This window comes from Geospiza fortis, unplaced genomic scaffold (assembly GCF_000277835.1).
Source record: "Geospiza fortis unplaced genomic scaffold, GeoFor_1.0 scaffold40, whole genome shotgun sequence".
NCBI classification, from domain to species: domain Eukaryota; kingdom Metazoa; phylum Chordata; class Aves; order Passeriformes; family Thraupidae; genus Geospiza; species Geospiza fortis.
In genome coordinates, this window is record NW_005054297.1 from 8471362 (window position 1) to 8494680 (window position 23319).

Consider the following 23319-nt stretch of genomic DNA (forward strand, 5'->3'; position numbering starts at 1 on the left):
GAGCGTACTTAATAATTAGCAAAGAAAATGTGGGTTATGTTTAAGTTGTAATCCCAAGGGACCACAACAGGCATGAAAGAGAAGTTGCTGGTAAGAAATACAAATATACAAAACATACTGCTATCATGGAACCCGAATTCTTCATAGAAGAATACTAACTATTCTGGAAAAAATTACACTTGCCCAGTCAAAAATCTCCAGAGCAGCGGCATCAAAAAGTAAGATAAATGAGAGACAAATTTTCACTGCAATACCAGAAGAGCAAAGAAGGCAGAAAAAAAAAATTAAACTAGTGCCAGACACATTTCAGAACTCAATCAATTTCCCATGGAAGTGGCTTAAAAAGCTCATCTCAAACCTCAATAATTTTTGGCTGAGAGAGAACACACCTGGAATAAATTTAAATCAGAAAAACACAAAACAATTTAGAAATAAGATGTTTAAAGCAGTCCTTCTCAGTTTAGTCCTTCTGGACAAATGTAACAATTATTTTTTTCCCTAATTGGAAATTATTTTTTTATCTACTTGAACCTGGAAGTAATGAAGAGGAAAGGAGAAATAATTTCCAGCAGAAGAGCAGAACTCTCCTCAAGAACAGCAGAAGTCTTCTACAGAAGTTCATGAAACAATGGAGATAACTTTGCAGATTTAATCTCTGTGTTTATCTCTTTCACAGAGTTTTCAGACAGAATTAATAACAAATACATGCATTTCTCACTGAACTAATTGTCATCATCAAAATATAAAGTAATATTAAATCCAAGGTTTAAGACTAAGCATAAACACAGGCTGAAATATAGTGACGTCCCATGTAGCACAAAACTGAGGAATTTAAAGAGTTTATAGAAGTAATCATATTTGAAAGAATTTATACTGTAATGTTTATGAAGATCTACCATGCAGATTAACAATTATTTTCCACAGACTCGAGCAAAATGCATTCCTTCAATACAAATGCACTGCCTTCTATAATATGTTTACATATGTGCTATTTTTTCAGTTCTAAAAATTGATAAAGATCTCACATTTCATAGCAAATAGTTAGCAAAAATGACAACATGGTGAAAAATGGCAGAATTTTTGCTATGTTGTGTGAAGCACATAGAGTCCATAGCCAAGAAATTAATAATTTAAGTACTCAAACAAGCAAGGCAGCCTGCCAACGTAGATTTCTGCCCTAGTGAATTGAGAGAATTGAATTGGCACAAGGACTGCAGCAGATCAATGAGTCTCAACATTAAGGAAGCTACCATTACCTACACAGCTTTATTGTTGACTACCAGCACATCCTTCTGCCCCAGCAGTCAGACAGACAACAAATGTAACCACACTCCATCCACAAGAGTGCAAAGGCTTCTCTTTAACCCATCCTGCAAAGTCCCCTAGCTTCAGCTATGTCTATTAGCTTTGTTGCACAGCTGTGTAATGGGAAAGCAGTGCTAATAGGAGATTTTGGGTGAGGTGGGCAAGGAGAGTGAGAAACAGACATTGGCACAACTTAGTGCCCTCTGGCAATTCCCACAAGATTCTAATAATTTACCTGTCTGAAAACAGAGGTACTGAGAAAGCAAATATCAGTATGAAATTGTTTGGCAAAATCAAATTGCAACCGAAGCATGGGTATTCCATTAAAATTTTTCTTCAAGCAATATTTAATTAAGGGACCCTTCAAAAGGTCTTACATCCAGCACACCAGATTGGAAGCACAAGTCCTTTCATCTGACGCTTAAGTTTATATTAATTCTGGATTTTAGAATTTTGTGCCCATGACTGCATTTTATGAGAAAACTTATTGCTATCATCAAAGGGTTAAGAAGAAAGCATTGAATGAACCATCAGTCTAAAGAAATTGTGCCAGTATGTAGGGAAGGTTTATTATCCATAATAAGAAAGAGCTAACTACATCAGAAGCATAACAGGGAAAAAAAAGCACCATCTGGATTACATTATGGTCTGAAAACATTCACTGACACCTAAGAGAGAGCTTAAATTATTTCAGAAAAATGTAATAAGTGTTTGATACCGAAATACCTGTATAACTGTTTCTTTAAAACTTAGCATTTTTGCATTAAATTCTACATATAGAAGATACATTTAAAAACTACTGTATACAGATGTTTTCAGACAACTTCCTTCTTTTCATCATGCACATCCCTCTGTTGGCCTCTGCTGAACTACACAGGAGTAGCTGTTTCACCACTATGCCATGCAACTTCTGTTTCGACAGCATATTATTGATAGCAACAGGAGGTCAAGTATCACCAGGCACTACAAGCATTTTAAAAACACAGAGATCAAGGGAAAGAATCCAGACTGAATATGGATCAAATCGGAGGACACCTCTGTGACAAAGGGAAGCCTCAAACACAGAAAACCTTAAAATGGTTTACCACTTCTAGCAAGAAGTCAAGAAGCATTTCAACTATGACACTAGAATATTCCAGTTACGAAAGTGAAAGCAAGAAGAGACAAATGGCCATCTGATTAGGGTGTAAAACTATACACCACAGTGCTGTGAGAAGTCAAGATTTCCAGCTGAGTTAGATACAGCTCTAGCAGTCCAGACAATATGCTCCAATAGAGACCAGAATGTAATAAAATTCCAGTAGGTGTTAAAAAAACTGCGCTCTGTAATTTACTTTAGTGAAGATACACAAACACAAGCATTAACATGCATAAGATCTGAAAAAAAATTATGTAAAATTAAAAGTCATCTAGAATTATCGTGAAAATTTACATTGAGCTTCAAAACACTGAGTACACCGAGCTTCAAAAAAAGACAACATACTTCAACAGAGAAGCAGTCTTGTGGTTTCAGAAATCTTTTAGTGTGGTTCAGCCTCTGATGATATGCTATTACCTGGTATGATTGCCACCTCTTATTTCTGAGCTGATAGACATCATCAGCTGAACATGTCATACAGAGAATAAATGAACAGCAGGGTGCCAAGCAGAAAGCAGGGTAAAGGAAGAGGCGGCAAAAAAAAGAAAAGGTACAAGCGGATTGTATTAATATCTAAGACATTTTGGGAAAATTTCACATGCCTTTTTTGGTAGTATTTTGTATTTTATACAAGCTCTAAAGTACTATGTATGTTATGTCCCAAAATTAATTGTAAATTCTTCTTCTGAGTAGATATGTATCAGATTAATGTTACTTTTTTAATCCCCAATTTATTAACTTTTTAGGAATCAAGAATTCATAGATTTGTTACATTGTAATAATTTCAGCAGTAAGACTTGGAACTTTTTATAGTTTCTGAAAATGTTTACTTGCATATGCAATCATTCCTAAGTGAGAAGTCCATTTGTAACAACTGAAGTCATTCTTTTACCTACAGTAATTAAAAGAAAAGGTGTGAAACAGATAGATATAATACATGTAAGTGTGTGACTTTCCCTAATTAATCAGTCAAAAAGGCATAAGTATTTGTAAGAAATGGAAAGTCAGTAGAAAAATACCTCAAGGAATTTTCATAAAAGTTTCTAATAAAATTTAATGAGACACTTTAAGAAATTCACCACATTTATTTTTTTATGCAAAGGATGGTGGCTTTTTTGGTTTGGCTTATGGTTGTTGGGTTGTTTTTTTCTCCTAAACTTTTCCTAATTCTGGAAAAATCTTACTTGTTTAACTTAATTCTTCCAATACTACTCTTTGTTTATTTTATAATTTATCCTGCATTTAAGGGACTAACAAATTAACAAGAAAGTCATCAGCTACACAGAGTCTCTTCCAAGTGATCAATCTGTGACAAAGTTGACATTAGACAAGCACTGATATAAAATAACAGACAGAATAGGAAAACCTAGAGACTCTGAGATTTCATTTAGCTGATGCTGATGACATCTCAAGGATATTAATTTATCTAGAGCTAGAAGAAGCACAAAGAGGATTAGTGGCTTTATTTCCATTTACAGTAATTGAGTCTCAAGACCAAGGTGATTTTATATTTAATCATCTTCCACACACCCATTAAATTGCTTATCATTTTAAGATGCCATCTCATACAACTGCACTCTACACCTGGATAGTTTTGAAGCAATATCCTAAAAAACAATCATGATGCCAAAGCCTATATACCCATATGGCTTTCAATGCTTAAGATAATGTGAAGACTGTACATTTAATTTTTTTATGGCAGACTTCAGTGAAGAAAAATTAAATATATTCATGTCCACTTTAAATCAGCCAGGGTCCCTGCTGAAATTATTTTCAAATGGTCCAGAATTTCCCTTAAACTACCAGAGTGGTTCAGGGAAAACCTACCCTCATTTGAAAGAAATACTCTAATGAAATAAATAATAAACCCTGACTTGGAGCTAGAAGTTTTGCTCTAGCATTAATACCTAAGAAATTATATGCATGATTTATATCCATCTTTGGACTGCACCTTGACCAGGATACTTCAGGTTCCCTGTTTGGTGTATGCAGCTTACTTAATGCTGCATCTTTCAATATGCCTTTTTGAAAAAAACAAACAAACACAAACCAAAACAAATCAAACCAACAAACAAACAAACAAAACCACAAAACAAAACAGAACCCTCCCAAAAAGACAAGAAAAAGCGTTTCCTTCTAATCTGCGTAGCCTTACTCAGTTCTGAAACTTATACAATCTCCTAGAAAGAATTAAAATTCAGAACACACAAGTTACAATGCATTTCTGACAAGTTATTCCAACTCTGAATAGATGTCAAAGGTATCTATGAAATCTTTTTTGTTTGCCAAAGAGAAAAACACCCTCCATTTATTAACCTATTATTGGCTGTTCAAAAGACTGTATAAATACTGCACCACTTAAGACAGACTCCTGCCCAATAACCTATCATTGAAATAAAAAAAGCCTCAACCTACTAAGAACTAAGAATTATCTTCCACAATTTTTACTTTCATCTTTGAATTTGTACCCATATTTGAGGCAGAAATACCTACCTCACCTCAAGTTCCAACCTCCCCTATCACTATAAATATGACACAGTCATCTCCACCAAATATTACCTCCTTGGAAGCAGATATGGATCGTGTTTGCTTTGTAAGCATGCTTTTTCCTAGACAGTATATTGTTAACTGAGATCATATATTACAATAAGATTAACCAGACGATCCATTCATATCCTCTCAAACCTGACCAAGGCAGCTTGAGATACAGAATTCTGAGACATAAGAACCATTAAAAAAATCAAGTAGTTTATAATAAAAGCTCCGAAGAGGTACTCCTTTTTTACAAGGTAAAAACAGTTAGTTCCTTTTAAAGAAATCATTATTGGCAGACTAATCTGGGAATAATTTTCTCAGTGGGAAAACAGTTTTTAATTAAGTAGTGCTTGTTAACATTTTGTGACACAGACATAAAATGTAATTAATACACAAAGATATTCCCTCCTTTAAAAACTTGGCAAATTTACTCTCTTGCTAGCAACCCTAAGTGAAAAAACTCCAGAATCTATCAACAATAATTCTAAGATATGACTACAAAAACAGATTAAATATTTTTTCAGATAGGAACCTTACCTTCCTTTTTCAACAAGCAGCAGGACATCTATTCTCTCTCCATTTTGCATCACACTGCTGGTTGCTGAAAACAAAACACATACACATTCATATGACCTTCACAGACACATATTTATAGACAAACACATACATGCATGCACATACAAACACCTTTTTTTCAAAATTATCTCCAGTGGCAAAAGTAGTATGGAACTCCTAAACTTTGCAAAGAAAGAATGCTGCTGATAATAGTAACAAAACTCCACAAAATACCACACCGTATTTACACTTAAAAGAAAAACGAACACAAAACATTATCAAGAAAGCTTAAACATACTTTTTAATGTGAAAATATGCTACAGTGCTTTATTATACTCAACTTGTAAATACAAGTTGTAGAAGACATAATGATTCAGAAGCAAGCTGGATTTTGGAATCTATTAACTTTTTGCACCTTAATGGCTGCACATATTTACAGTAAGATAATGAAAGTTATCTGTTTAGCATGAGGATCATTTCCACCCTTCTTTATGCCTTATGTTATCCTTGCTAAAAACAGCAACCTGTAAAACACTTACATTGTACAGAAGACATCAAATACATCTGGATAGCTTTCAGTTGCACTGCTTAAAAACTATACTGTGCACTATACTAAAACCAGTAAATTAAATGTAACCTGCTTACTAGTTTGAAATTCTGAAAACTTAATTTCTCAAAGTGCATGTCATATATAATGCACATCTTATTTCAACTAATTCCCAGAGAGAGAAAAGTCCTAAATACCAATGAAAACCAATAAACACATTGCATGTTATATGATGTTTTTGTATTACACAAACTCCTAGCTTCATCTATATTTACTGAGTCAAATATCAAGAAGGTAAGTCACTATATTCTACAAATGATTCATTAGTTTTCAAGTTTCATTTCACAAATCAGTATTATCAGTATTAACAGTGGAGCAGATATATTCTGGAGAAAGCAGAAATCAAAGAAAAGAGTATGGATATATAATATTTCCAAGAAATACAACTAATATTAAAAACCCCAAGCAAAAAAAATTCTCAACTGCAAGTCAAAAGTGTTTCATTTTTATACATGAGATATAATATACACAGATTTTGCACGCTCTTATGATTCTGGCAGAGGCAATTATAGTTGCATCATCAAAAAAAAAAATCAGGAACAGTCCTCCTTATGCCTAATCTTTTAATTCTGAATTAGGATCAAAAGTATTCACAAATTAAAGGACACCTAGAGGCATAAAAACATTGCTGATTAAAAACCACCTTCATGGTGCTATTTACACCAAATATAAGGTGGCAGTAAATAAACAGCAGAAAACCCAACGGCATTTAGGCAAGCTCCTGCAAAACAGTCCACAATCTGTCAGCATTTATAAAAAGTAACATCAATAAAGCGCTAAACTATCATCTCTATGTTACTTTATTATAAAACTCAAATTATATGTATTTTTCTATGTAACATATTGCCTTGTTCAATATAAAAACAAGTAGGGCAGATATGCTTAAAAGAGGATTCAGAGCATAATTACAAACAATGATATAAAATTGGTCATAGAAGAGCATTTATACATTCTTATCTCTCCACATCATGATATTGAGCAAATAATATTTTTAGAATTGGAAAAAAGTCTATTAGTCTGTGAAGTAGTTTTCCAAGAGAATTATAATTTTCCAGTATGTTTGAGTATTTTAAAACTAGACCTGTCAATCATCTCAAGAATGTATTCTGCAGTGAGAATTTCTGCCCTGTCAAAAATATGAGACAATAATCCCAAAAGGTTATATATTATTATTCAATTCTGTACTCTTGTAAGAAAGATACTGCTGCAACCGGAACGAAAACTGTCATCATTCATTTTAAAGCTGTGAAAAATTTCTCTGGCATGTGCCAAAAAATTGTAAAAAAAAAACCCAAGACAGAAATTAACCAACCCCATATTTAGATAAGTTGGAAGAACATCTGACTCATGTGAAGAAATAGTTACTGAGCTTCCCAATATTTATTACTTTGAATACAGTGAATTAATCCCACAGAACACTTTCTGAATACTAGATGTTCTTACTTAGTTCTTGCAACCTCCTTAGATATATAGAATCTTCTTCAGCATTCTCCATTTCAAGACAAAAATAAAGGCTCGACTTCTCTATAGCAAACCAGCCTTTTCTCCACTGATCCAGGTTGTGGCAATCTTTGTAGTACAGCTGCCCAATAAGGTCACAGTCTCGCTCTAACAATGATTCTGCCACCGGGGGAACAAAATGCTACCAAAGAAAATGGGGTGAGTCAGATGAAGAAAAAAACCCTCTGCCCCTAGAAAACAAAATCAAAATATTGCAAATCTACAGGATTCCAGGATTAAAGTCACAGTAAAAAAACCTCAAACTTTGAGATATAAAACTCACACTCATATGCCCACAGATACATTAAATTTCAAATGCAAAATCAAGTTTAAAATTTTTTCCATTCATGCTCTACAATTCAAACATGTTTGCTTTTAAACTACCATTGATTTAATTAGTAATGTGATTATTAACATTTGGAACAGTATAAAATATGGTACTGCCTTATGAATTTCATTTCAGCAAATAAATGTAATAGAACTGCAACCATAAAAAACTTAGCTGAAATATACTCATACAGTATATGTCTTTATATTAGAGCACATTTAATATATTCTTAAGGTCGGCATTCAAATGCTGCTTCAATTCCTTTCACATTTTATTATCTTGTTTCAAACATTAAATCACAAAAGTTATTTCTTCCTGCTGCACAAGAAACCTTTACACGCAGGAGAGATCAGTATTCATCAATAATGGCTTCTCAAAGGTTTTAAGCTAACAATGGCACTTTATTATTTGTGCAAAGGCTCCTGGCCTAACTGAAAAAGATAATTATCAGTATTACCTTAGCTATTGCTGAAGTCCATTTTCTTTGTGAATGTGCAGTTTCAGCTCCAAACAGAAAAACACGTTCTGACAGTAAGTATATTTCAAATGTAAAGATGTCCCTAAAGGAAGTAAGAGAAGAAACACAGCTGTATTTAGTCTCCGTCTCCTCTCTGAACCTGTCTGCATTTCTCCTCCAATATTACAAGCAGGGCCTAGCTAATAATAAAGCACTGTACCATACATTAGGATCAAAGTACTTTGCAGGTCAATAATACATGTTTAAAGGCTATGGTGTAAGAGTTTTTTGAATAATTCCAAAATGCATAAAAATGTTTACACATAGTCATTAAAAATGCGTAGGGAATTTTTTGCTTTCACAAACTCATGTTATTTGATCAAGAACATTTTTGTGATGCTTTCAAAAGATTTTTTGTATGTTTAATATAAACTGAACAACTAGTTGAATGGGAAGTTGAAAACAAGTTGAAATGTTGCTTCATAGGGACTTTTAGATGTCATTTGGTCTCATCTCCTGCTCAAAGAGGGATTATCACAATGAGAAGCCTTGAAAACAGCCAAGGATGGAGAGTACTATTCTTGTCACCAACCTGTTCGTGCCCTCCACCTGCCCTTTTAACTGAAGAGGCTTTTCCTGTCAGACAGCCTGAATCTGCTGGGGTGAAATGCATGGTCACTGTGTATCACCTGCCATCACCAAGAAGAGTAGGAATACTTTGAAGTTGCTGTAGCTCAAGAAACTCTTAAAAGTTTTCTTAAAGGAGGTTCTTGGGTGCTTTTCCTTTTAAAATTATACCACTATTTCAGCGGATGAACCCTGTTTATTCAATTTTTAATGGACAAATAAGAAGAAAATGCAAAGCAGTTTAAATTGGTGTGGAATTTGGAAAGTAAATATGATGCTGAAGTTAGGGTCGGTCACTCTTTAAATTACAAATTATGGTTCACCAACTTACAGTATGATTTTGCCTGTGACTTCTTGTTAGATGCCAAATAGATGGAATATGCTTTTTCCTTTCAATGCTGAAGACTGAGATTTGTCTAAATGTGGAGAACTGAGCATGAGTCACTTCTATAATTTTCAATAGGCCCTTGGAAAATTATATAAACACTTAGTTCTGACTAACAGAACAGGCATTTTAAGGACCCGCTGTTTCACTACATGAAATGTCAAATCTAAGTAAAGTTTCTCATAAAACTCCTCAATTACAAGTAAAGCACAACAGGAAGTTAGTTATTTCCAAAGAGTGAAGAATTCAGCCAACATGTTTTTTAATTTAGTTATTAACCTAAAATGGAACCATCTGGAAATGCAATAAACAATAGGTTAGATTTGAACACAGAAGAAAAAAGTGATTTTTTTTCTTTTTTCTGGGTACCGCAGAGCTACTGCAGAATAGTGAAGGTCACTTCTCTGTATTTGATAGCATATTGAGACATCACCATGTTTCAGGATCTCTCTCCCCTGTAGTAGTCTAAGTCCTTTACTCCCATTATCTTTTTCAGAAGCTTACTGAATAGACTATGCCTTCTTTGCAGGCAATTTTGTTTTGTAACAAAAAGCATTACAGCATTATACTACAAAAGTTATTTTTATTTTAGGTACATGTACACATGTTTAAAAATAAAGTGTTATGGAGTCTGTTAGGCAAATACAAAGCATATTTTAAATAAAAATGTTGCACTAAAGAAATTGAGTATCACTGTAATCAGATTTAGGCCACTCTCCATGTGATGCTTTTCGTGTACAAATGGGATGTGAGTGAGTTATAAAAGAAAAAACAAGACCTTCCCCCTCCCCCCCACCAAAAAAAAAGGCTGGTTTCTTCCAATTAGAAATTTTCATCAGTTCCACTGTTGTTCTCAGCTACAGAACTAAGAATGGATTTCAAAAACCAATACATCTGTGACCAAACCCAGAAGTATTGTGGAGAGCTCTAGTCTGCTGCATTAGAAGGAAGAAGCAAAGTGAGAATTTTGGCTTGAGGCAGAGGTCAATCCCAGAAAGAAAAATGAGTATTCATTGTTCAATTTATCATCATGTAACCTTTCAAGCACTGAGAATATTCCTACAGATTTAAAAAGAAACATATGCATCTAATTTAAGGTGTCCTTTTAAATTACCCCAATATTTTCATTCTATCACTAGAAAAAAAATCCCTAAATATGACATAGCACTAATTTCTTTAAGTCAAATAAAATCAGCTTTTTTTCTAAATTGCCTATTCAAAATTCAGGAAAAAATGAACAGTTTGTTTACTGAAATATGAATTCAGGAGCTTACCCTCTATTTAAAAAGAAGTCTGACTTGTGTCCTGCAAGACAGATAACTTCACTGATGTCAATCATACCATTAGGAGTGGTAGTTTTATCATTTTCATAGTAGCTCAGAAAGCCACTTTCCAAAGTGCACCATCTTTTGTTGCAATCTGTGATTAAAAAAATAATAGAAACGTCAGATTTTCTTCATTAAGTTTTTTTTTTAATAGATAAATACAAGATGGAGAAAAAAGTCTGCAGAGCAACTTCATTTAATTATTTGGTATATTTAACTACAACTAAATGTTTACTTTCTCTTATGACCTAAAATATGAATACAACACATGACATAGCACAGTAATGTCTATTTGCTACTGAAAATAGTCACGAATTCATTCTAGCTTATGTCTAGTTCCTAGAACAAAATCTGAGGTTCATCTGTTTCCACTGCTGCAGAGAAGTAGATCATAAAAGAAAATACTCCTCTTATTTTCCACTGTCTAAAAATTCCTATACAGCTGGCAAAGTACTTCTGAGAATTTGGTAAAACAGATCTGGCAAAAAAACCCCAGAAAAATCAAACAAAAAAACCCCGTTTTAATCTGAAAATATTAACTATGTTATGTGATATTTTGTGCCTTTTCCGTTGTTTTCTATATGGTTTATATAAGTTTTATAAATATTGTGTACTATTTATTAATATTTCTTTGTATCATGCTATTTGCTACCTAGTGCTATCTAGATTCTGTCTAAATTCAAATGTTAGGTACAAAAACAAACATAAGATAAATGGCTTGATAACGTATAGGTTTACAGGAGTTGAGCACCAAATTTTAAGGTTTTGAATGTTCAGGGTTTTTTGTCCCCCAGCTTTTCCTCCCCCATCTTCCAAAACCTATTCTACAAAACAGCTCACTACTTCAATATTCATTAAACTATTAAACTCTCAAGGACAATTTTGGAATATCGAAGCTTTTTAAAGGGATCCATAAAACCTTTTACACTAGAAACAAAAGCAAAAATCAAACTTGAGCCCCTAAGCTTTACTTTTTGGTCCACTACTTCAGAATAGCACCAGCATTTGAGCTCTCCTCCCGCTGATATCAACAGCTGTTAATTAACAACAACTCTCCTCAAAATGCACGCACCCCTGCTGAAAACACTGATGCTGCTATAATGAGAAGTACACACAGAGTTGGCTCTCTCCTGTATTGAGACACACATAATGAAAAATGAGGCTGTATTTCCAGGTGTTCCACCTGGTTGGTATAAAACATTGGTTGATTCACAGTATTGAATGATTTCTTCAGTGTCCTTTTACCATTAGGGCCAAGTCTACAAAGGGGTAACAGTTTTCTGTGACAACAAGCAAGCACTTAAATTTTCCGCCCTTGGTGCTGAAGGCAAGGCTGTCAACTGCCTCAGAGATTCCTAACACTGAAGAAGAACTTAATTCTAATGATTAAACAGCTTCACAGGATTCTGAGATGGAGCCCTATCTACACACAGCATTAAAAAAAAAAGGCCCCAAATTTGTCTAAATGCTGTGAGAAAATGGTGCTCCCATTGGCTTGCAGAGGTCTCAATTAGTTCATGGCAAGTCAGAACTGCTTCAACAGGAGTTCTCTTCTCTAGAACTAGATAGGTCAGATTTTTCAGGTAACATGACCTTATTTGAATATTTACAGGCAGAGGAAGGAACTGAAATTTTCTCCTCCATATTAGTACTCTAACCCTCAAATTACTTCCTAAAGAGAATGAAAAATAGTATGTCCACTTATTCACAATAATTTGCAATATGAGTATTACTTCATGTTAGTGAGATTTAGAAACAGTTCTGAATGTAGTGAAAGAAGAGAAAAAGAAAGATTATATATTTTGTGTTGCTTCTTAAACATGGCAGAGATGGATTAGAGACCTAAGGAAAGAGGAATTTCTCATTCAAAGTTGCAGGGGTTTTTTTTGTTTTTTAAAGGATGTCATTACATCTCCCTGCCTTGTTCCATGTGTCTCGTTGAACAAATGGTCAGGGAAACCTATTTTCCTATGCATCTGTAAAGAGCCCATCCCAGAAATATCAGTCCTGACAAACTCATGGGTAATTGAACATCAATACAAAAACAAAGCAAACAAATGTTCACGCCCAAAGAAGCAAACAATAGAACATCTACCATCTTCAAGACACAATCACAATTTCACAGAACAAAACCTGACCTCAGAGAAATCTGGTTCCTTTCCATTTCTTGTATGCTCCCTCAAGTAGTAAGTGCAATGCTAAGCAACAGACTACAAACTTTCAAAGCAGCTTCATTTCTGTCCACTAAAGACTTGAAATGGAAGGCAGACAAAATTTCTTGTCTGGGGGCTTTCCTTATAAATTTTAAGACATCCTACTAATAATGCTCAGTCGCAGTGCATCTCCCCCAAAAAGGGCTACAAAAGCCATTCTGTGAGCACCTTCCGCCAAATCTTCAATCTATACAGGTATTTAGAAATATGCCACTTCCAATATGGCATTGTGTCAGAAGAGATTGCCTTGTATTTGCTCTCCACTCAGCTAAGCACTGATTTCTGGGGTTTTTTATAAACCTCTTTATGAATATGTACAGATATCCACAGCACAGAAGATCAGGCCTGAACTTGGAGCAAGGAGTAATGAGGTTTTCAGTTAATACATTGTTTCCCAAATAAGCTCCATGCAATTTCAGAGCATCCCAGATAAATTCCTATCCAGCAGCAGTCCTCTGTCAAAACAGCATGTTTGTTTAGAATTGCAAAGTTGCTAGGAAATGCCTGTGATCAGGCATTAGCACAGTTATCACCCAGTGCTTTCAAGAATTTGGAGCCATGTTAACATACAGATTCTTCAAAAGCATATTTAAACAGGAGTTCTATGCTTTAGCATACTTTTAATATCCATTAAGAATATTAAAGACATACACCATGAGAATATGAACATAATCATACAAAAATACGTATACAACAGCGCAGGATGCCATATAAGGATTTTAGAAGCAATAAATTCAATAATAAATCACAACAGATTTTAAAAATCCAGTTTATTTGTTTAGATGGAAGAAAAATATAGGAAGACAAATGGGAAGAAAAAGGGAAAATTATCTGATAACACCTCCCTCTCTCAGAAAAAAAAAAAGAAAAACAGTAGACTGATATGCACGGGGGGCCGTGTACATCTACTGTGATATACATGCATTATCACCCCACAAAGCTCAAGTTGTCATAGAGTCATTGTAGATGCTCATTTCTACTTGGAAGATTTTGTAAATTTGTGAGCTTGAGAAATACACTACTAAAAATTCAGTGCTACTTGTAAATGACTCCTGTAATAGAACCATTTTAGATGAAAATTAATTCTTGGCACTAATCTAAATATAATTAAAGCAAGAAGTGTTTCTGTTTGTTTCTTATTTATCAATTACTGTGTTTACTGAACAATTTGTCAGAAGTTCAGTTTTCTTCCTCTGTCAACTACTGAATGAAGAGATCAAGACAAACAGTATTTTCTTCATCTGAAAGAGGTCTACTGAATCAAAAGAGGACATTTCTTATCAAAGTCATTTCATCTCAAAAAAAGTAATGCAAGTTAAAAAGAATAAAATTAGTCCAAATCATACATATTCATGTGTTATTCAAATACATAAATTGAAAGTTAAATACCTTCTTTTAATTTCTTCTCTGAAGGAAGCTTAGCCGCATTAGAAGAAACTTGGTACAAGAATTCACAAAGAAAGGTGGAATGTGAAGAATCTTCAGAGAAGCCACTTTCAGAACAAGGATCATAGTTTGGGAAATCTGCTCAAAGACAAAGGAGTAAAAAACATACAGGTCTTCATTTATATCAGTTAAAGCCATTTTTCCACATGTCTAAATGCATGTCTGTAAATATGCAGCTGATCTGCAGTATCTTTACTACAACACTGATAAAACTTACTGGTTTTATTTTTATAATTAGAAAACAGGTTCATTAAAAAAACTGGTTCACATTTGTTACAATGTTGCCATTGTCATCCACTGCTTGCCAACGTAATCTAAAATACTGTTTCCTGATGTTCCGAACTTTGATTTTCATCCGCTGTGTAACATACTTCAACAGAAGGAGATCGCTTCTCTTGAGGTATTATAGAGAGTTTACCAGCAACTCTGACAGCAGACAGACAACAATTCTGGGAATCATCATCAACATACACTTATCTCCCCCTCCCTAAAGATAAGAACATGATGGTGCTGCCTTGGGTGGAAAGCCAAAAGTAGAAAAGACTAGCAAACTTCTCTGTCTATAACCTTAGGACCACTCGAGACCATAGGTAGTAAAGAAACCACCCTAGCTACATGTCTGCACCTGACTGAGCTCCACATCCTATGATCCAGTGCATGGCACTGGCCTGAGCAATATTCAGGCAGAAATTTAGACACTATGTCTGCCCTTGGAAGCCTTAATTCATTCCTGTGTTTCCCACTAATCCTTTTTTGTTCAGCCTGAATGTGAATCATTGTCACTTTGCAGAGTGACACAAGCCAAGGGAAAGCTGGTCCAGGACTACATTCACATAGCTTTTTTTATTTTTTCAATATAGATCTGTATGTGAACTTTCAGCCCCTGATGGTTTCAGATACTGTCCAGCGCTTTTAAAAGAAAAGCTCAGTCACATCCATGCACCTCAATACATTTAATGTTAAGAGCAGCTTTCTGTTTTCAAGAGCCAAGAGCCTCATAGCAGCCACACACTGCAAACAGAACTGTTCACTTCCAAGCCGAAGTTTATCATTTGCTCCAAGCTGCAACAGAAGCTGTGATGGGAAAAGGAGGTTTCTAGGATAGATCATATTGCAGGTTCAAGAGGGGAGTTGTATTTTGGGAGGAGAGTTTGTGAAAAAACAGCTAGGACTGTGTGCAATAGGAGTGGATAACAATTTAAATATCCTTTAAGGAAAAGAAAAAGCACTAGATGAATTCTTTAGACATATGTTTGTGTAGCCATTTTTTTTTTCTGGTAAAAGACTGAAAATATTGGCAAGAAGATGATGGGTTTTTTCTGTGCTATAACTAAGGGTATGAGATCTATGACTTATCACTGTGTTGTCTAAGTCCTAAACATGATGTCTGAGCAAAACAGCAAAACTGCACACAATTGAAATTGTGCTCTAATAAAATATAGTTAATGCCATCACAACTGTTTCTCTGATATACCACTATTCTTCAAAGCAAAGTCAATTCTGCTTCTGAATTATTTCCTTCTCTTTTTCATAATAAAAAATTAGATCAAAAGAAAAAAAATGCATCATACCTGAGAACTTATTATGATACAGGAATTCCATCTGCAGCCTTTGTCCAGCTTTCTTGGCCAGTAAGTATGGGGTGCTGTTAACAGGGTCTCCAGTGGCACACATGGCATCAGCCCCACTGAAGAGCAACATCAGAGTTTCTAGCACATCTTGCTTGACTACAGCAGCACACAGGGCCTTAGCATAAAGAGGGGAAACAGGAAGTCTGTTTAAATTAAAAAGTTACTGGCAACAAATACATGCAACCTAGACATAAATCCTTTCAACTCTGATATAACTAGACCATAAACAGTGAGAAGTACCAGAAGCCATGAAGTATGGTCTGAATCTAGAAGAATTCAGCAACAAAAGTATCCCAAAATATCAACCCAAACCCAGGAAAATGTTGCTTTCACAAATTACACTTTGGAAGGATAACATGAGTAAATACAATTGGAGGGGAAGCTTGTTGTTTATTTGCATCAAACTACTAAAGAAAAACTCTTAGTATTTCAGACCTCACAAGTTCAACAAAAGAGATGAGATTGGATTCTTAAACTCTGTTCCTGGGACTCATATTGAAATTCCTAGGTAGATTTTTTTAAACCCCCATCACTCAATAAGGCAAACTACTCTTTTTATTAAGATGTATTATAAGATATATTAAGATAACTAACATATATTTTTTCACTCTTTTTATTAACCTGTATCTTGATACTTTTCATCTTCCCTGAAATTTAAACATCTCACCACATCCTAAATCATGAGTCTCCTTTTATTTTTTGTATACACAGACAAACATAATAAACTTGAACTTTTTTTTTACAAGATTGGTCCAAAACCTTAAAACCAAAAATAGTTACACAATTAGAGCAACCTATTCCATTAAAATTTATATGACTTAATATTTATTTAAATTATTTAGTTAATGAATGAGTTTTTCTTAAATGATTAAGGCAAAAGTCACTCAAAATAGGAAGATTACTCCTATAAAATTTAGCTGTTCTAATAAACACATAAGCACCCAGGATGCATAAGATAACAGAGAAGACAATTCCGTGAAATTCTAGAATTACTTGGCAATTAATGCCTTATTACATGGTAATTTCATGTCTCTACAGAGAATTTGATAACATTTCCCAGTATTTAAATGATTATTTGACATACATCCTTCCCCACAAAAAACAAACCCCACAATCTCTGTATATCCTTTGAGACAATTTGATTCATGCAATTGAGTGCACTGAATTGCAGAATGCATTAAAACTCTTCTGTATTCAGTAATCCTGAAAATCATGACTCAAACCATCAGATCTTAGAATTCAGTCAAATGGACATCAGACTTTACAGAGACATTGAAAATTAAAGTTCTCTGTTTTACAACTCTAAAGAACTTGTTATTTTTGTAAAAGTAGAGAACATACATTTTCCATCATTAATTTAAGCTTTTTCATTTCCAATAAGCTACAAGCTACTATGTAAGTGTGTATCAGCTATTTTCACCATTGATAACAATGAATCATCTACTATATTTGAATGTGAGATGTCAGACAAACACATAAGGAAGTAATCTAAAGAAGTGAAGTGGAAATTTGCATCCCTAGACTACGCTTATATTAAAATAAAGATCCATATTTTGATGGCTCAGGAAAACATAGGAAGAACTACAATAACCTTCTTCAAATAAACCAACAGGAAAAATAATAAACTAGGTAGTTATGCAATGACTACTGCAAAGGCTCCTAAATAACCCTTATTCAATTATGTCAGAATGTTACTCAGGACACTGAATTAATTTCTCACCATTTTAACAAGATGACCAAATTGCACACAGATACAATACAATCCAAAACATGGTGTTGGCTTAACCATGCTGTATTACCTTATTCAGCTGTTCCTTGGTTTTGTACTGGAAAGGTGTTTTCCTGAATTTTCCCTCTTTGTATTTTTGTGTAATGAATGCTAATCTTTTTTCTGCAGGGTCATCAATATGCAATTCTTCATCTGGAGGAAGATTTCCAGCCCAAAAACTGTTTGCCCTCTTATTTCCAATGACAATAAAGATCTGGATGAGATGCAGGGAATAAATTAGCAAATTAGTATGAAGGATATGAAGCTAGCCTCTGAACAGTTTTCAGCTGCTAAAAGTTGAAAAAGAAAGTTATTAAAGAAAAGAAAATTTTGTTCAGGAGACAGCAGCCTCTCTCAGTCACTGCCTATGGTCATCTACAAACGAATAATAAAGCCAGCAGCCATCATTTCCCATCAATAGCAGCCAAGCTTTAAAAGGTTAATCAGTTATAACACTTCATTATGTATTAGAAAATATTAGTTCAAGTTCAGAGAAGAGTAGCATGTGTTGTAAAGAAAACACTGATGGCTCCAACCCTCTCTATCAGGACCACTGTTTACAACCACCCCTTTTTAACATTCCAAGCAGCTCAACTGGTAGTGACAAGTTTCCTCTCTTCTCCTCTTTCTTCATCTTGAATGCTCTCCAAAAGCATTTTATTTCTTTTTCCCCCAAAATATTAGGTACTTGGAGAAATACTAAGAGAAACTACATTTTGTTAGCAAAACAAATATTTGGAATTCCAGAGAGGTACATGATACACAGAAACATCAAAACCATCAAGTTTACTGTAACAGCACCATATTGTTTAGCAGTTGTATGTTGTTTTCTTGTGAGTAAAGCAGTAAATACCTCCCTTTCATACAGCAGGCTTCAAGATGGAAAAAAGAGTCAGACAGAGTATCACAACATACCTCAATAAGTTCATTGCTCCAAATGCTTGCATCCATTTTTAGACTCCGGACTTTTGAATCTCTTGGTCCTAAAGATCTGTGTTGTCCTGAAAATCCAAGAGCATTAGTTAACGACGGCACTTAAACAGGGTTTCTCTTCTGCTTAGATAACAACAAAATGTGATCAAGCCAGATTCCTTCTACTAGCTATTTTTAAAAAAGGTTGGGTTTGTCATTTGAATAATTAAAATAAAACCATCAAAAATACATATCTTTTTTTAAAAAAAGTTAATTTAATTTGATAGTAATGAATAAAAAAAATAGGCTGTCTCATGTAGACTATTTCTGGGATAGTTTGGTTTGAAAGAAAGCCTAGAATTATAAATTATTTCCTTGAATCTACAGTTTAAGCATATATTTCAATATAAAACATGACAACTATATTTCAAGTAGTATCTGAAATGTTACCCCTACTGGCAGTAAAATATGTGCAGATGTAAAAAAATTAATACCCAAAATTTACCCACTGAAAATTGTTATTCCTTGGCATGTAGCCTTTTGAAAGCCATTCCTTTCCCATGAAGTGTTAGTGTGTCTTAATTTCCACTAATTGTGAAGGATGATTCACCTGAGAGAACTCAATCACCACAGACATGTCATTTATGCATGGAAGTGCTTTAGAATAAGGCTGACCTTGGTATTAAAAAAAAAGTTATGCTCACATTTTGTTTCTCAAAACTTCTATGAGAATAACACTTCAAAAATTAAAAAAAAAAAAAAAAACAAACCAAAAAATAATGCCAATTCAAGGACATACATAGATATGCAAATATGACATTTTGTGGAACCCACATAGCTTATCATTAATTACTCTACCTGCACACTTCTTACAAATGACAACACAGAGATTGATGGATGCCCAGTCGGGACCAGGAGCTTTACAGTCAGCGCAGCTCCTGTTGGACTCATTGAACCAAATCTTCTCAGCTACTTCATAATCAGATAGAGTTTCTGCTATTGATTGCTGGAGTGCTTCAATCCAGTCTTGTTTCTCTCTTTCTGACTCTGCTGTAAAGCTGAAACAATTGACTTTTCTGTGTTATTGATCTTTATTTTAAAGCCCAATTAAACATGGTCTGTAGCCTCCTTATTTATTACATTTACACCCGAAATCACAGTCAAAAATCTTCCTCCACTAAGATATAAATCCTAAGATGGAATGCATTATTTTGTGTTTTTAAATTTAACGAAACTCCCTCTGTTTTAGCATTGTTTTCAACAAAACCACTACTAGTATAAGGTATGTAGCTTTTTTAACATTCATGTAACATCCCGGAGTTAATTTCAATCTTTTTATGTTACCAATTACCAAACTTAAACGTTGAACTGTAACAAAAGCATATAATGACATAAAAAAACATGGAGAATTGAATGAGAATTTAAAAAAGACTGGGAATTAAAAAAACTAATGAGAATTTTAAAAAAATTACTGAGAATTAAAAAAAAATACTTGCTTTTCATTTAAATTTATCTTTTTAAAAATTAAATAGTAAAAAAAATCAACATGGTCATGTCTTAAGAAAAAAATCAAAGAACTAGCTATCTACCAATCAGCAACAGATTAAAATTGCTGATCAAGACTAATTTACCTGCTAGCTGAGAGTGAAAGTATTTCCTAACATTTAACAATCCCAGGAGAACAAAGACATTTCCTCCTTCATTACAACATTTCAGTTAAGAAACACTACAACACTTAACAAAAGGCTTTTATTACCATGTACTTTAATTTTCTTAAAAATCATTACAAGTCTCAGCAATCAGCCAAAGTAAAACATTCAATTACTTTCAACCAAGGATTTCTACAAGGGATAGCACATGAAAGCTTCTTTTCAAATAAAATGCATACAACTAAATGGATGCAGCATAATTTCACTATTGAAATTTATTATTCTTTAAGATGAAGTCAATTTGTGAAAGTGGAGGAATTAATTTCTATTTTTTTTCCTTTTGCCCTTGCACAGAATGAACAAAGAAGGCTACATAAAAGTACAAACCTGTGGGTATAATATGCCTAGTCAGGAACTAAGAGATGAAGCACACAACTAAACAAATTAAAGAACATCCTCCCATTTTTCTGAACACAGCTGAACATCCTTAATAAAAACATTACCTTTTATCCAAACTAGCTACAGCACTGCAGTATGAAACCAGTATTTCTTTAGTGCCTTAGTTAATTGCATATTTTGTAAAGTAAATACTCAAGTTCTTACCTAAAGCTTTTATAAGGAGTAATTATTTCAAAGGATTGCTTTGCAGCCCGATCCACTTGTTTAACATTTGCCACATTCATAGGGATTAAAGTGATACCAAATCCTGTCTTAAAGTCCTAGGAAAAAGATAATAAAGGTTTAGAAGTTTATCATTCAAGAATAAAACAGGTAAAGAAAAATTATTTCATCATGATCCAAACAAAACAAGATCAGTAACAGACATCTTTGCCATAACATATAAGCCACTTCTAATTTTTTAATGGATAAAAAAACCTCCCCTAAATTTTGTCCAACCAAAAAGTTTTCAACTGCTACAATGACCTTACTTGATTGTTGGTAGGAATAAAAATGCATGATTGAACTATTAATAAAGGAAAGAACACTAGATTGCATTAAAAGGTAAATGCAAAATTCTGGAAGGATCTAGCTTAAATCATGCTTTAGCGTCTAAATAAACTTTATAAATCTAAATCCTTCTAACTGACAGCAGTTTTTCTTGCTTTAAGACTGTTTTAACAAACTAAATGTGTATAAAATTATTTCTTAAACCTTTGATTCCTCATGCTTCTGATGTAGAACATGAACTAAACATGTCTTTCAAAAAAGGTCTATACAGCAGCTAAAATAGACAAAGAGCTAGTTGTGATTCAATTATAAGAAAGTATTTTTATATCTTAAGTGAACAAGTGAAACAAGTGAAATTGTTTGGGGTTTTTTTTTATGCATGGAAAAATGTACTAAAAAAATAACTTTTGTACTGGCAGAATTGGGAAATAAAATTTGAGCTCACACTGAGCTCCGGTGAGGGCCTCTCAAAATGTATGGATTTTAGAAAATCAGATGAATACATACATTATTTCTTATTTATTTAGAATACCATCAGCATTTCCTTCTTTAAATTTATTTACATGTTGATCTCAAGGTTGCCACTTCCACAAGTGTAATTTCTGGAAATATTAGCATACTTCTTGAGAATAGTAAATAAATCAGAACCAAAACCAAGCTGCATCACCCAAGCAAAGAGCCAAATTCATATATCTTACCATTTGCGTGTTTACTGTTACCTCTCACATAACAAGTAATTGGGTACAGACTGATAAAAATAAAAGCACTGAAGGGTAAAAGCCTCACAGTTGCCTGCCTCTAAAGAGAGGACTGTTTTTCTAGTCAATACATATTTAAACCTGCATCACTGACAAGTTTCTGTTTGTAAGATTCACAAATTTTTGAGCACTATGAACTATGGAGAACATACTTCACAAAACTCTTTTAATTTTATTTCCCTATTTCAGGTATGAGCAAATAAAACTATCATTGCTAAGGCTAAATCTGACAAAAGCCACATATACGTGTGTGTCTATGCACAAGCAGAAGTATCAACTGTATCACACAAGGCATTGAATAGAATAATGCCCCAAAAAGCACAACATCAACTAAAATATGAGATTTTTAGAATGACAGAATTCCTGTGAATTAAATATACTGTGAGATAAATTAGCTAATGTTTCTTTGCCAGACTTCGTATTAAAAATTTTTGGGTGTTTTTTTACATGCCATTATCTTTGACAGAAGCAGTGGGGAACCAGGTGTGAATTTCAACAAAAATCTTTATAAAATGTACAAGCATTTCAATAAGTAATCTATGTTAGCCACTCCTCATATAATTTATTTTAGCAAATAGACAAAAAATAGAAATAATTTTAAATACTTCTCCTTTTCTTCTACCCTCCTATTCCATAACCTAGGCATTTTTATTCTCTCCCCTCATCTTCAGCCCCCACTCTCTTTGTGTATAAATCAAGGGGTTTCATACTGACACATCTGCCTCAGAAGAGAGCAGAGACTTCTCTTAAGCCTACACAGTCCCCAATTCACCCTGTATAGGAAAAGAGTGGGCAGAAAAACCTCCTTTTGAGTGTGAACTTGACAGCATCCTCTGTAGCAGTAAAGAATTCTTAACTTCACATCACCAGTGAGAAAAAGAGGAGCATGAAATAGTAAAAAAAAAAAAGAATGAGAAAAGAAAAATACAAAACCTTAATTTCTATCAGTGAAATGAAAAAAAGAAACCTAACCAAAACAATCCAAAACCATTACTTCTGTAGAATTAAATGGTTTATGCTTCTGAGATGTAAGTTGGTTGCAAGTTTCATTTGTTGATTCAAGTATTTCAAATTATTTAAAATAATTTGCCTTAAGAAATCCTGATTTTTAAATCAGTGGTAATAAGCCCATCCTTGAACCTGCACAGTGCAATGCATTCTTTGTTTATTAAATAACCGCTGAAAAACCACCAGACGCCATGATTAAAAGGTGTTCAATACACTTCTAGGTC

General features: G+C 33.9%; 1 protein-coding gene across 1 annotated transcript in view; it reads right to left on the reverse strand.

Annotated features, from left to right (window-relative positions):
• ARAP2 (ArfGAP with RhoGAP domain, ankyrin repeat and PH domain 2) overlaps positions 1-23319 on the reverse strand; it is a 115234-nt gene that overhangs the window by 36709 nt on the left and 55206 nt on the right. The window contains exons 10-19 of the mRNA XM_014311940.2: positions 20985-21100; positions 19591-19790; positions 18736-18821; positions 17852-18034; positions 15993-16167; positions 14365-14499; positions 10712-10856; positions 8426-8528; positions 7584-7782; positions 5516-5579 (exon numbers count right to left, since the gene is read on the reverse strand). Of these exons, the coding sequence (XP_014167415.1) occupies positions 5516-5579; positions 7584-7782; positions 8426-8528; positions 10712-10856; positions 14365-14499; positions 15993-16167; positions 17852-18034; positions 18736-18821; positions 19591-19790; positions 20985-21100 (1406 nt within the window). The remainder of the gene's footprint in view (positions 1-5515; positions 5580-7583; positions 7783-8425; positions 8529-10711; positions 10857-14364; positions 14500-15992; positions 16168-17851; positions 18035-18735; positions 18822-19590; positions 19791-20984; positions 21101-23319) is intronic.